Genomic DNA, 13,133 nt, shown 5'->3' with positions numbered 1-13,133 from the left:
TCTGAGAAATTTAAAAGAAGCCTCTATCGCCCAAAACCACTCTTACAGTGGAGGTGTGGCACAAGTCCTTTTATCCACTTAAAAAAGAACTGATTGCGGTGGGGGTGACGCTTACAGCTTCGACTCGCAAAAAAAATTTACAAAAAAAGTTTGCATCACAAGCGGCAGATGATTCGGCTTTTTCCCGTTTTTGCTTTGTTTAAGGTCGCATTTTTCACTATTACAACATTTGTCACTTGTGGCGCAAACTTTTTTTGTTAATTTTTTTTCTACATTTTTTCGGTAAAATGTTTGCTTTTCTTTTTGCGAGTCGGAGCTGTAAGCGTCACTCCAACCGATATCAGTTCTTTTGTGCGTGGCTTGCGTCACTGTAAGAGTGATTTTGTACGTTATCAGTTCTTTTGTAAGAAGATTTTTGATTATTTATGATTAGCGTCTGATAGCTCGTTGAACTCGTATGGACACTCGCTCTAAAATAAGTGGGGAGTAGTAGGAGCGGAGGAAGAAAAGTCAAAAAAGTTGAGTTCCTCAGTTCTACGGAATTTTTTTTTTCAAATTTTTTAGTGTGAATGGACTTGCGTCACGGCCCTTCACTAACGTAGGGCTATGATACAACTGTGGTTGCTGGTAGCAGGTATTCAGAGGAAGATTGGTTTTTTAGACTCATTTTACGGCCGTTAAATATGCGCGATCTGAATGTGAGTGGCTTCGAAAGCTGAGGTCAATTACTTTCGGGTAATTACTTTTGACAAAAATCCACAAATAGAAAAAATGATAAAAATGGAAGTGAAGTGAAAGAGGAGTAAAAATCTACAGAAAATTAATGACAAGTCGGTAATGACTGTTAATGTGCAACTAAAATGCTCTCTGAAGCGTACGTTATCCAAGCTTTCCATTTATGCCTCATATGCCGTGTTTGTGATCGAAAATGTTGTCGTAGCGAGTATACGAACACTTTGAGTGTAAAATCTTTATATGTAAACCTTTCAAACGCTTTCCTCCTTCGTTGCTAGAAACGTCAAGACGAGTATCGAGACATAAGCGATGGTGGCCTTAGTAGAAAGTTACGCTCGTTGGAAGAATTATGCAACTACAACATAGCGTGGCTTTTATATCATCCTTGTGATCGCTTACTGTGGCGACTCCGGCGACTCTAACTGGGTTTCCCAACCTCCAGTTATAATCTCGTGGGTCGATATGGTGTTGATAATACGGTGTTTACGTGTAATGCGTAGCACTCAATTAATTTATTCGATTACATTGGCTTGGCTGTTAGTTTAAAAAGATTAAGGCCAGTTCATACTCGCATACATTTTTGCGATATATGCGACCATGAACTGGCCTTAACATGTTAATGGAATTAAACTGAGTTTGAAATAGAATTAATTATTTAGAAGAATAGAACCAAACAATTCATAAACAACCGCCAATAACGTTAGCATTGAATTTGTTTGTATTTCGATTTGGAACGCTTTTTACTACAATTAATGAATATGTACTATGTACACTAATTAGACTTACAGACACTATAAAATTACTTTGAATTGAAAACAAGCGGTTTGTTCCGTAGACAAAAATGATATATTTATTTGCTGACCCATGCGGAAAATTGTCATTACGTTAATGTTGACCTCAAATTTAAACAGATTTAAAATAAGAAACCCACTCGACGCAGCCGTCAGAATTTTTTTTTATAAATTTAGTTTTTTACGTTGTATTATACCAACACTGCTCTTATGCGTGCCTGATCTTTGAGTGCGTTGGTTCATTCCATGAACGATTCTATTGACATGTGAATAATGGTTTTAAAGGATATGAACTGTTGCGGAGGTAGCATTAACTCAGATTATAGGTGTGCGCCGGCGCTTGGTGTTTGAAGGATTTAAACCGATCTGTAGGATAAAGGTGGGGTGTTTGAAGCATACAATGTGCAAATGACATTTGGCTAATCGACAATCGCTGACGACTTTCCTTGAAAAGGTCCCTGCGAATAGTTATTTTAGTAGCTCCGATTTAATGAGCCTCGGCGCAGTGCTGGCCCTATGGGCGTTCGGGCGATTCCTGAAAGGCAATTTGATTTTTGTATGGATAAATGACAACGAAGGGCTTTTTGAAAAATTTCTTCATACAACGCCCGAAGGGCTTTTTTGAGCCAGTCCGGCACTGCCTCGGCGCATACATCTAATTCAGATGCACAGGTGACCCAAAGTATATATTGTTATGATCAGCGCGAGAAGTCCGAATTATAAATTATAACCTGCCTCGCGGGACTTGTCATTGCGTGTTTGCATATAATATCAATAATTGACACATCCCACAAGGCAAGTTAAAATAAGCGGTCTGAATTCCATTTCCTTCTCTCTCATCATAACAGTTTAAGTATATGAAGTGAACTTGCGCTGCCCTCAGACTCGGACTCTAAACTTGGGCTCCGTTAACGCACTCCAAGAACAAGAACAGGCAAAAGAACAGAATTTAAATAAGAGGCCTTTTTGACGCAGTAGTCCAAAATTCTCGTATAAATTCAGTTTTTTATGTTGGTGTGATGCCGCTGCGTCACGCACATTCCATACAAAATAAGCGGCCAAATGACAGTTAATAAAATCTGATCCTTTGCCTGTTATAGATCATTGTCAATGTCGTTTGAGCTGTCAAATAAGTTGTCATTTTCACAAAGCTAACCTCAAATCGAACAAAAAAAAGCATTGGATGGTGAGACGCCACACAAATCTTCATACATTTCAAGGGGCGGCTCTGTGAACGAAACATCTTTTGATGTTAGCTTTGTGAAATTGACAACTCATTTGACACTTTTTGAGAGAAGAAACCGCTATTTGACACTGATCTAATGGAGTGCTTTGTCTGCGTGCATTTTCGCAACTTAGACTCTGAATTGAAATCTGTGATGGTTTTGAAGCTATTTGAGCAAAATACGTTGGAAACTTTTATATTGAGTCGTGCGGTTGTATACCTTGTATTCGGCTTGGGTATACACACCCTTAACTTGTCAAAATTAGCTGAAGAACACAGTTGTGAGTTCAGCTCATATCACAGAGATGATCCAGTCATGTAATGTAATTACTTCCGCCGCATGCAATGTAATCCGCTATATGCAAAGTCTTATTTGAACACTTTATTTAGTTACCTTTTGATTGGCGGTGTCTAGCGTGTAACATCGGGCATGGCTGTTATTATATATATTCGTGCATTCGGTAGGCCTGTATCAGTAAAAAGTGAATAGATTCGAAACAATAAGCTATGGCTGTGTCACTATTACGACGCAAAAATATCTCCAAATTCGTCGCTCAGATGACTAGTCGAAAAATAACAACCTTCACACCGACATGTAAGGACATAGACGTTCAGCATGATGTGATCCAAAACAGCTTTCAGAAAGCTGTCCAGCACTACTACAATACAGAATGCTATGACGTCAACTGGAAACTCGGCGACGTGGATGGACTTTGTCATCATCACTATGGTGTAGGTGATTACGATCGGTCAATTCGGTCTATTGTAGATCCGGAAACAAGATTGCAACATACGGTAAAGGAGCTTCATCGTATGGAAACTGCGCAAGCAAGCTACGTCCTAGATCAATTATGAGACATAAAGCCGACTGATGCTTTGTTAGATGCTGGCTGTGGTCGAGGTGGTACAAGTATTATGGCAAATCTGAGGCTTGGATGCAAAGTTGACGGAGTTACAATTTCTGAACGACAAGCAGAGCTTGCAAATGGTCAAGCGAAAAGGTTTGGCGTCGATAATCGTGTAAAATTTCACTTCCGAAATATGCTGGCAAATGGCCTGCCAAGCGAATCTATCCGTTTGGTGTGGAACAACGAGTCCAGCATGTACGTAGATCTTTTTGATCTGTTCAAAGAACATACCAGAGTTCTGCGAACTGGTGGTCGGTTTGTGTGTGTCACAGGCACGTATGGCACAAAAGAAAAATCACAATCCGTCAAGGCAATTGATAAATTCTACGGATGTAATGTGCACCATTTGAAAACATATTTCGAAGCACTTTCGGCGAATGGTCTGGTCCCGGTAAAAGTCGAAAACCTTACCGATTCTGCTATACCTTATTTTGAATTCCGATCACAGTCAACACATCTAGCGAATGGGGTGGAGGAATCTTTCCTGAATGCCTATCGTACTGGCGACTTTTACTATATGTTGATTGTGGCTGATAAAGCGGCGGTGTAATATTTAACTATTTATCTAAAACAAGGCGACTATGCTGCCGTACAACTTTACGAAGCGGAAGCCTTGAAAGGAAAGAGATAAAAAGATTTTGTGTGAAGAAATTTACACACATTTCTACTCTCTCTCTCTCTCTCTCTCTCTCTCTAAGTTTTTTAACGTTGTACGGCAGTATAGAAGACTGCCTAAAGAGGGCGTCGTGTCCTGAACATCTGCAAAAATGGAAATGGAAATTTTTTGACATACAAAATAAATGAATCATTCAGCATGATTGCTCGTGTAATTCTGTAACCTATCAAAGGGAAAGAAGTGGAGATGGATCAGGAGGTTGGGTGAAAGTTACACAGAAGCTGTTTATGCCTTTGCAATGTGATATTATATTCGACAGATGAAAAAATTCAATATTGAAAATTGCATACTAGGGTTCAATTCCTGTCTTGGCACATAAAAATGTTGTTGGGATATTTTTCAAAACAATCCTTCGTCCAGTGCTCGGTTAAATGCAAAAATATTATCTCGCTCCGCTTGCAAAGTCGCCTTCACCACTCATCACATTTAGACTTAGATTTAGATTTAGACATGTCTGGCAGTGGATTCGAGCACGGGAACTACACCTTCACTTCAATTTTATTTATAATTTTTTGAGTATAGTTTCTACCTAGTCTTAAGAAAAGACCACTCCAAGTCCCGGAGAGACAACCAAATTGAAACAATTATTCTCAAACTAAATTAAATCTGAACGAAAAACATGGGAATAGCAACTGAAAATCATAACTACGCCAACGTCGTTTGCGGAACGGTGTTCATCTTTCCTAACAATGAGTATTTGTCGCATAGTTGGATGTGTAATACTCAGTTCTAGTAAGAGGTGGTAACGTGAGAGAAATCCACGCGCTTAGTGGTATGGTTTGTAGCGCTGCATAAAAAAGCGGTCGATTCCGATATTTTGAATTTTTGTATGGGAATTCGCATTCAAACGTTGATTTTAAAGAATAAGAGCCAGATTTTGCTAGGTTTGCATCTTTTATGGATTTTTATCGATTGGCATACTCATTTGTGTGAAATGTTAAGTAAAAATTTTCTTCTAACTATTGCACTACAAACCATACCACTAAACGCGTGGATTCAAGCATGAGTGGTAAGCATGAGTGGTACTCTAAATAGGGTACAGAAACTTGATAGTGTTTCACACAACTGTACAACACTGTAAAAACCCGTTTCATACAAAATAGTACTCTATTTGGCAGCTGTCGACTATAATCACTTTTGCTTGAAGTGCGTTGTTACATAGCAAAAAACGCGAAAGATAAAAAGATAAATTTGTTTATTCCTAAACGTTGCTCATCAATGTTTCGAGGTCAATAATTTGCATTGGCCGTCGCATCCATTTCGTTTTCTTTGTAATCTTTGAACCGATTGGTAGAATCTGTCGAACAAGTGAAACGTTCTGTTCGTCCTAATTTGTTTGCGTTGTTGGCACATTGGCCGGTGATTCATTGTGCTTTTGATGGTGATACCACACTCGCAAGTTCTTCATTCGATAAGGTTATGCATGTCGCCAACTTTAAACTTCTCGCCTTTGAGTGTCATTCAAGTTTTACGCAAGTACAGTGAACGACATCTCAAATGTCTCACTGTCATTTTTTTCAGAGAATGTCATTGTGAATTTGCAATGACACAATAAAATTATCAGAAAAATTTGACATTTGAGATGTCGTTCACTGTAATGCAGAAAAAAAATATTTTTACATAAAGATCGCAGATCAGATGAGTACACAGTTCGTGAAAAATAGTTGAAAAATGACTGAAAAATCCACCCTCTGCAAAATGATTGAAAAATTGCGGCACGAACATGTGAAATAAAATTTCTGTTTTATGTGATTTATTGCTCAGTTACGAGGTTAGTTATTAGTTGAAAATATTTCCTTTTCCTTTCAACTAATAAATTATCACACATTCAATACGTCGCGCCGTAATTTTTCAATCATTTTGCTGAGGGTGGATTTTTCAGTCATTTTTCACAAACTGTGTACTCGCCTTTTGAACAAAGGTACAAAGGTACTACTGATCCCGTAACATTACGTCACAATTTTGATGCCCACCCCTGACTCTTCTGCGTTATATACTTTGTAACGGTAAAATTTGAAATTTGGTTTCAGTTCGTTGTCAGATCTGTATGTGGTATTGGTTGCTAGGAGATTAGTTCCTTTGAACAGATAGGGTGACAGACAACTCGACCGTTTATGGAAACCGCTACTGAATAACGAGAGTTTAGATCCATCGTCCTCTGAATGATTTGTTTCCACATGTTCAGGGACTTACAGCTAAAAAAAATTTTTAAATCACACACCGGCGCCGGTCCATTTTTTTCATTTTTAGATTTATTTTTCGTTAAATCTTGAAAAATCTGAACAAAATAAAAGTTTATCAACAGCAAAAAATATCATATAATTGACTATGTGTAAATATATATAAATCCATCAAAAACCAAACCCAATTCATGAATCGTAAACGTGTTAAAACAAAAAGAAAAAACGAAAATTCTCTGCGAGACAATTTGCAAATAAAGATGAGTTACACAGTTCCTGAAACATTGTCGAAAAACAGCATACGGTCACTGGCTGAAAAATGTGTGGAAATACAGTCCACAGTTACCAATTTATATTTTAATGGAATACAAATATTGTGCTGTCGGTAATTATATTTCACTAAAGTTAACAATAGCGCAGTATTTGGATACTATTGAAAATAAATTGGTAACTGTGGACTGTATATTTTTCAGCCTGTTGACTATTTTTCAGTCATTTTTGAACCATTTTTCAGGAACTGTGTGCTCACCTTAAATTATTTATTCTAATCGTAAAATATTGCGGATTTTTTTTTATTTATTTATTTATTTTGTGCATCTTTGCAATATCGATCGTGCCCGGTAGGTCGGAATATAGGAATTTCTAAACTTATACCCCCCAAATTGTCTATGTAATATCTGTGATGATAGATAGTGAATTACTTACCGATGAGACAAATGATGGAAATGGTACTTCTGGTGCGAGGCGTAACCGAGGTCGGTAAACACACAAAAAGTCATTTCCATCATTGGTCACATTGTCAAGTAAGGTATATTCTACTCAAAAACTTGAGGTAAAGTTTAACCACTTTCCCTCTCGTTTTTGATTAAAATTATTATTACCGTTAATGGTATGCGCTTGACACGGATAGTTTTTCATTTTTTTCTTCTAAAATGTGAAGTTGTAAAGTGATGTCTTTGCTATTATACAACCAAAATCGTTTGTTTTCATCTGTCACCTTTATGTGTTCTTCTGTCACCTTTTCGTGTTCTTCAATCTAATTCATCGTACGTGCACTATCATACAGAGCGTATTTGATGAATTGGACTGGAAACGCATGAAAATTTCGGTGATTCGGTCGGCACTGATTTTTTTTGTGACAGTAGATCGTATAACTCAAGGCTGTATTCGAAGAGGGTACGCCGATAGCTAGCACAAAATTGTAGCGCGATTTAGTTCAGTTGAAATTTTGTACTGAAATGAGTTACCGATAGCGACCATGGTTTTTTTTGCGATACGGCCACAGTGTCAAAATAGCGATCGGCGAAACCTCATCCTATGCAACCTTGGTATGAACAAAGCTGTAATTTTCATACAAAAATTGTGACACAACTTTGATTCAGTTGAAATTTCGCACTGAAACGCAGTTTGAATTGACAGCGCGAAGTGGTATATTCTCCACGAATTATTAGTGAGCAATTCTAACCCTTAACCCACCCTTCAAATTTGAACGAGTCTCCAAATATTTTCAAAATTTCCTTTCTCTTGATATTCAAGGGAAAATTTCTTTTCGGACTAATTGGACTCTGTGAAGAGATTATTTCAGGATGGTTGAATAAAAGGTCGCTTTGAAGAATCTTAGGAATGTTTTCTTTTCCAATTAATGAACTCTGCTTCTTACCAAATCACCTGCATTTCAATGCAATGTAGCCCGCCCATCATTGAATGAACTAAGAATTAACTAAGTGAAGGAAAAAAAATTGTGCAAACCGCAAATTAAAACTAAAACCCAGAGGTATAGAGAGAGAGAGAGAGAGAGAAAATTAAAATTTGGGACACTTTCATGCTTAAATACTGAACAAGTGGAGATATTGCTGTCTTGAAGGCGACATAACAATTAAAAAATTCAATTAAATTAAACAACGAAGAGAGTCCTCAAGATCACATTCAGTGTATTGCCGGTGGTGGTGGTCCCGCGCCATCATCCTAAAAAACAGCAAAAAAAAAAGTTTGGTTTGACACTCCGGAATCCTTGATGTCGATTTTTCCTATAAATTCAGTCATTTACCTCGCCACTGCTAGACGGCTTATTGCTGTTATCTACTTGTCGACGTCGGGCCATCGGTCGGAAAACGTACAGCGTCAAAGCGAGAATCAGTAGCATGGTCAGAAACATGAAATTGTTATCGTCGCTGGATTCGGTTGACGCAGCATTTTGTGGTCTTATCACTTGATTGGGAATAATTTTTTTCAATTTTATTTCGGAATTTGAACGGAAAATTGCAAATGCAAAAATTACTCACAATCAACACATTCGGTGTCTGTGCATTGGGATTGACCTTGTCGAAGCTGAAAAATATTTAAAAAAAAAATCATTCAGATGTATGAGATATGAGTAGTTAAGGAGTTTTTTAAGGGAAAATTGTCACTTGTGACCAGTGATCAATCTTCCCGGAAAACAGCATCTATTTTGTTACAATAGGGTACGACGGCATTTTCTATTCTTTTCTGTAAAGAGAATGTCTACATAGCAAAGAAATGATAAGCGCGGCCACTCATGGCTGGGATAGAACACGCCTGACGATAACAGATTGATTACATATAACCGATGGGAGATAAACTCCATATAAAAATCCAACCAATACGTCAAAAATATATGTGAAATTGAGAGCCGAAATGAGAGAGAAAATTGTTGAAAAAAATATGCCTCTGGCGTGTTCTATCCCAGCCATGAGAAGCATTATTTAAGAAATCGATTGAACGTCAAAATCTTGGACGGGAAGAAACATTTTCAAATACGGGAGAAAATTTCGTGACGGCCGATTCGCCTGCAATCCGTTTAGAATCTAATTTAATTGTCATGTAAACGATTGAACCGTTTTCTAAAACGGTACATCCCAATTTTACTTTATAGAGTGAACAAGAATGAATTTTTGAGAGCGATATCGCAAAAATTGAATCACAGAGCCTCTGTTTACAAAAATGTTCTCCTTTTTGCCTCTGATTAAATTAAAGCTTGATTTCGACTTACAAAGAACCAGTGTGAGAGTAAAAATTAAATTTTTTAAATTTTTGCTTTGTTCTTTTGACAGCTCGCTCTCTCACGGTTCTATCACTGAGTACGTTTTGTTGAGTGGAAACCATACTTAAGCTGCAATCGCAGTCAAAAAAAGCATGCCGTTTGGCTTCGTTTACTCGACAGATCGTTTTTAACAATAGGAAAGAGGCGTGGTTGACGTAAACGGAGACAAAACAGAATGCTGCGTGGGAACAACAAAAACAAGCAACAAAAAGTTTTGTTCAACTCAACAAAAATACTCAGTGAGATAGCGAGCTGTCAAATAAACAAAGCAAAAATTGAAAAAATTCAATTTTGTCTATCCCACTGAGTACGTTTTTGATAAGTAGAAATCAAGTGTTAAGCATAAATTGCAATACATTCCGGTTTGGAATCGGTTCATCCATTTACATGACAATTAAACAAAAGCCAGTGAATCAAAATGAATTTTTGAGAGAAAACTGTGTACGAAACGGTGAGAGAATTGCATCGTGTTGAATGTCTCTGCGTAAACGGAGGCAAAACGGAATGAAAACGGCGAATTTTTTGAAAAATGTTTCAAAGAGTTCTCTCTTAGCATTAGTCGCACAGTTACGATAAAAGACTATTTTTACTTGAGAGATCTCTTTCCAAAATTCATTTTTGTTCACACCTTAGACGAACAACATAATTCGATTAAGGTTCTATGCACACACATTCGCAATTTATGAACCGTTTTCAAAACGGAGACTGTGCGATTCGTGCTTTAAGTTTATGAAATCTGGTCTCCCAGAAACACTTAAAGAATCGAAATCGTAAGTGCCACAATCACGTGTACTCGCTGCACTCGAATTCACCCGAAACTTGGGTTCCGTGCGATCAATGAGATTATTGAAGATTCAGTTACAAAAGGCGTGAAATTTTGTTCATGGATTTTCTCGATGAATTTCATAAAGCCGAAAGCACACGAGCAATTTGTCGTTGATGGGTGCTGCGTTTTCCATCGTTTAGCCTGTGGTGAATATCGAATTACAATGGAAAACGCGGGATAATTGTCGATCCCATCAACACAAAATTGCTCGTGTGATTTCCGCCTAATAGAAAAAAGTGCTCGACAAGCCACTCGCGCTAGATCATTGAACAACCCCCATGCGTTTGAAGGAATGTGTAATTTTTTGTTGTTCAAAACCCCTGAAGTCATTGCTGTTTTAGTGATTAAAAATACCCAAGCAATGCTTGCCCCCCTCTATTTATCAGACGGGGACACTGATGTGCGCATGCCTCTTCAAATCAATTTGGGCTTAGTATTATTGCATCGATATCACGACTGTTTAATTGCTGCCATTTGTCGCAAATTCCGAATCCATAAAAATTGTCAAACAAAATGAATGCGGTAGGTACCTACGGGTGACCTCAATATTTTTTAATCGACGAACCGTGACACTAATCCTCTACTGATTAGAATTGTATTCGTTAGGGGTTCCCGTTAACGCCGTTAAAACATACGAGCAATTTTTGCGTTGATGAGACCGACAATAATGCTGCGTCTTCCATTGTTTAGCCTGTGGTGAATATCGAATTACAATGTAAGACGCAGCATAATTGTCGATCCCATCAGCTCGTGTTCTTTCACCATAAACAGTATATGCATTGGAAAGACTAGATGGATTTTCTCACCATAGAAAGCAATCGACGCATAGCCATTTCATGACTCCAGCATTCACAAGGATCGAATTCTTCGTCTGCCATTATTTCGATGTGTTAATCTGAAACGAAGAATGTTTTTGTTATTCGTCTATAATTGTCTATACTGGTTGTTGTAATGATCAATGGTTGTTGTTCCTATGCAGCACACATAGAGACATTATTCGTAAGATACACCCACATTCAATGGCTTTTAAAGTTAGAAATTAAAAATTTAATCAGAGCCAAACGACCATTTGACTTTGTGAAACTGATCTCAATGTCTTATCGCTAAGCGCAAAAAATAGCTACAAACATTAAACAGCTGGATCACGGAAATTGATAATTTTATTCCGACTAACCATTCGTGGCACAAAAAACACAACAATTTATGTGTCGTACACAGTATGCATGCATCGCTAAAAAAATGCAATTGAAAATTCACTTACCACTAACTTATTGTCGTATAACCGTTCTGGTCCAGTTGATGGGACACGTAATACTTTGCTTCGAATGTTGTGTACGAATTAAAATTAGATCGAAGTGGAAATTTCGCAGTAAACAAACAGATTCACTGAAAAGTGGTCAATTAGAAAAAAGAGAGGCGACGATGAAATGTGACAGGTGGATGACATTTAGTGCTAGAGCGAGACGCGGGCATGTGTGAGTGTGGGTGATGTGAGGCGAATTTTACACGGTTTACATTGGTTAGAGCGGCCACATTGAAATCACGCGTACAATTTTTGAATTCGAAATAAATTGTAATGATATGACATGTATACTGTTAGGTATTGCCAATGCCAAATGACAAAATTTGTTATGGCCGGAGCACATACGGATTTCGCTTGTCTTATTGTTGAACGTGTAACTTTAAATTTTCACCATAAACAACTTATACGTTCGTTTAGGTCAAGGTTCTGAAAGAACAGGTTAAGACTAAACAGCCTCTATACAAACAAACACCTCTCAACAGTGTACGAGTCGGTTTTTTATACACTTAAAATCCGACAGATTGGTTCAGGGACAAGATTTTTGGATTTTGTCGCGCAATCATTTTATTTCGTCTAATTTTCTTCTTCTTCTTCTTCTTCTTCTGAACCATTTTGTCGCAATAAGCCGCACCGACAAACGACTCGGCCACTGTTGTTTGTTTGTATAGAGGCTGTTTAGTTAAGACACTTACGATGGCGGGTGAAACACAAATCTTGACAATTCAGACATGTATATAGGTTTCTTCCATCGTACGGCGGTATAAACGAATTTTGAACGGCCTTGGAAGAGACATATTGCTTGAAAAGTCAATTTTTTTGTTACTTTGAAATCGTCATATAAAATCTTCCAAACTTAGTTTGCGCTACAGGAAAATTTTGATCACACCGCCTTCGTGATCAACTCGAAAGTGTCTTAACGGTTGCTAGGAATCACGCTCCGCGTCATTCACAATAATTCACATTTTGACACATTTTGTATAAGGAAGATGTCACTTTGTGAGTTATTGTGAATGACGCGGCGTGAGATTCCCTAACACCGTCTTAACCTGTTCTTTCAGAACCTTGGTTTAGGTCGCGTTAGGTCCAAAACACACGATCAATTTTGCGTTGCTGCGATCGACAAATTATGCTATGTTTTGGATTGTTTATTGCGATTCTCCCGCCTTTTATTACTTTGCAGGGTTTATAATCACCGCAATTTCGATACAATTTTTTGACAGCTGTCAATTTGATGGTCCGAAAAACAAATGGGGCTTTTATAATGCGAAAGAAAGGGTTCGAGTTTTCTGAGGAAACATAGTGTTGAAACATGCCCGAATTTTAGACTGGTTATCATCAAATCCCCCAAAGTCCACATCTTATTCGAAGAAAATAGAGTTCGGCTGGTTCGTGTTTTAACACAAAAACCGCAAAAGTGAAATTTTGGAA

General features: G+C 37.8%; 1 protein-coding gene across 2 annotated transcripts; it reads right to left on the bottom strand.

Annotated features, from left to right (window-relative positions):
• Positions 1-7,169: 7,169 nt before the first annotated feature.
• LOC119075480 (small integral membrane protein 14) lies at positions 7,170-11,835 on the bottom strand. 2 transcript variants are annotated; one of them, XM_037181930.1, is made up of 5 exons: positions 11,664-11,835; positions 11,209-11,297; positions 8,798-8,843; positions 8,563-8,723; positions 7,170-8,480 (listed from the first exon to the last, which is right to left on the bottom strand). In XM_037181930.1, exons 2-5 carry the CDS (start codon positions 11,278-11,280, stop codon positions 8,442-8,444), a joined length of 318 nt encoding a protein of 105 aa, XP_037037825.1. In that variant the 5' UTR covers positions 11,281-11,297; positions 11,664-11,835; the 3' UTR covers positions 7,170-8,441. The 2 variants fall into 2 exon arrangements, with proteins under 2 accessions (XP_037037825.1, XP_037037826.1); XM_037181931.1 differs by lacking the exon at positions 11,664-11,835 and adding an exon at positions 11,531-11,587.
• Between the last annotated feature and the right edge of the window lie 1,298 nt (positions 11,836-13,133).

The sequence above is a fragment of the Bradysia coprophila genome, unplaced genomic scaffold, assembly GCF_014529535.1.
Source record: "Bradysia coprophila strain Holo2 unplaced genomic scaffold, BU_Bcop_v1 contig_211, whole genome shotgun sequence".
In the NCBI taxonomy this organism is placed as follows: Eukaryota; Metazoa; Arthropoda; class Insecta; order Diptera; family Sciaridae; genus Bradysia; species Bradysia coprophila.
Note: the sequence above shows the minus strand (reverse complement) of the source record. Positions and strands in the feature narration are given on the sequence as shown.

Bases quoted from the DNA above. Each gene is read 5' to 3' on its own strand.
- LOC119075480 (XM_037181930.1), bottom strand. From the start codon at position 11,280: ATGGCAGACGAAGAATTCGATCCTTGTGAATGCTGGAGTCATGAAATG. The intron at 8,844-11,208 runs GTGAGAAAATCC...AATATTTTTCAG, and splicing joins TGCGTCGATTGCTTTCTATG to CTTCGACAAGGTCAATCCCA. The intron at 8,481-8,562 runs GTAAATGACTGA...GCTGTTTTTTAG, and splicing joins AGCCGTCTAGCAGTGGCGAG to GATGATGGCGCGGGACCACC.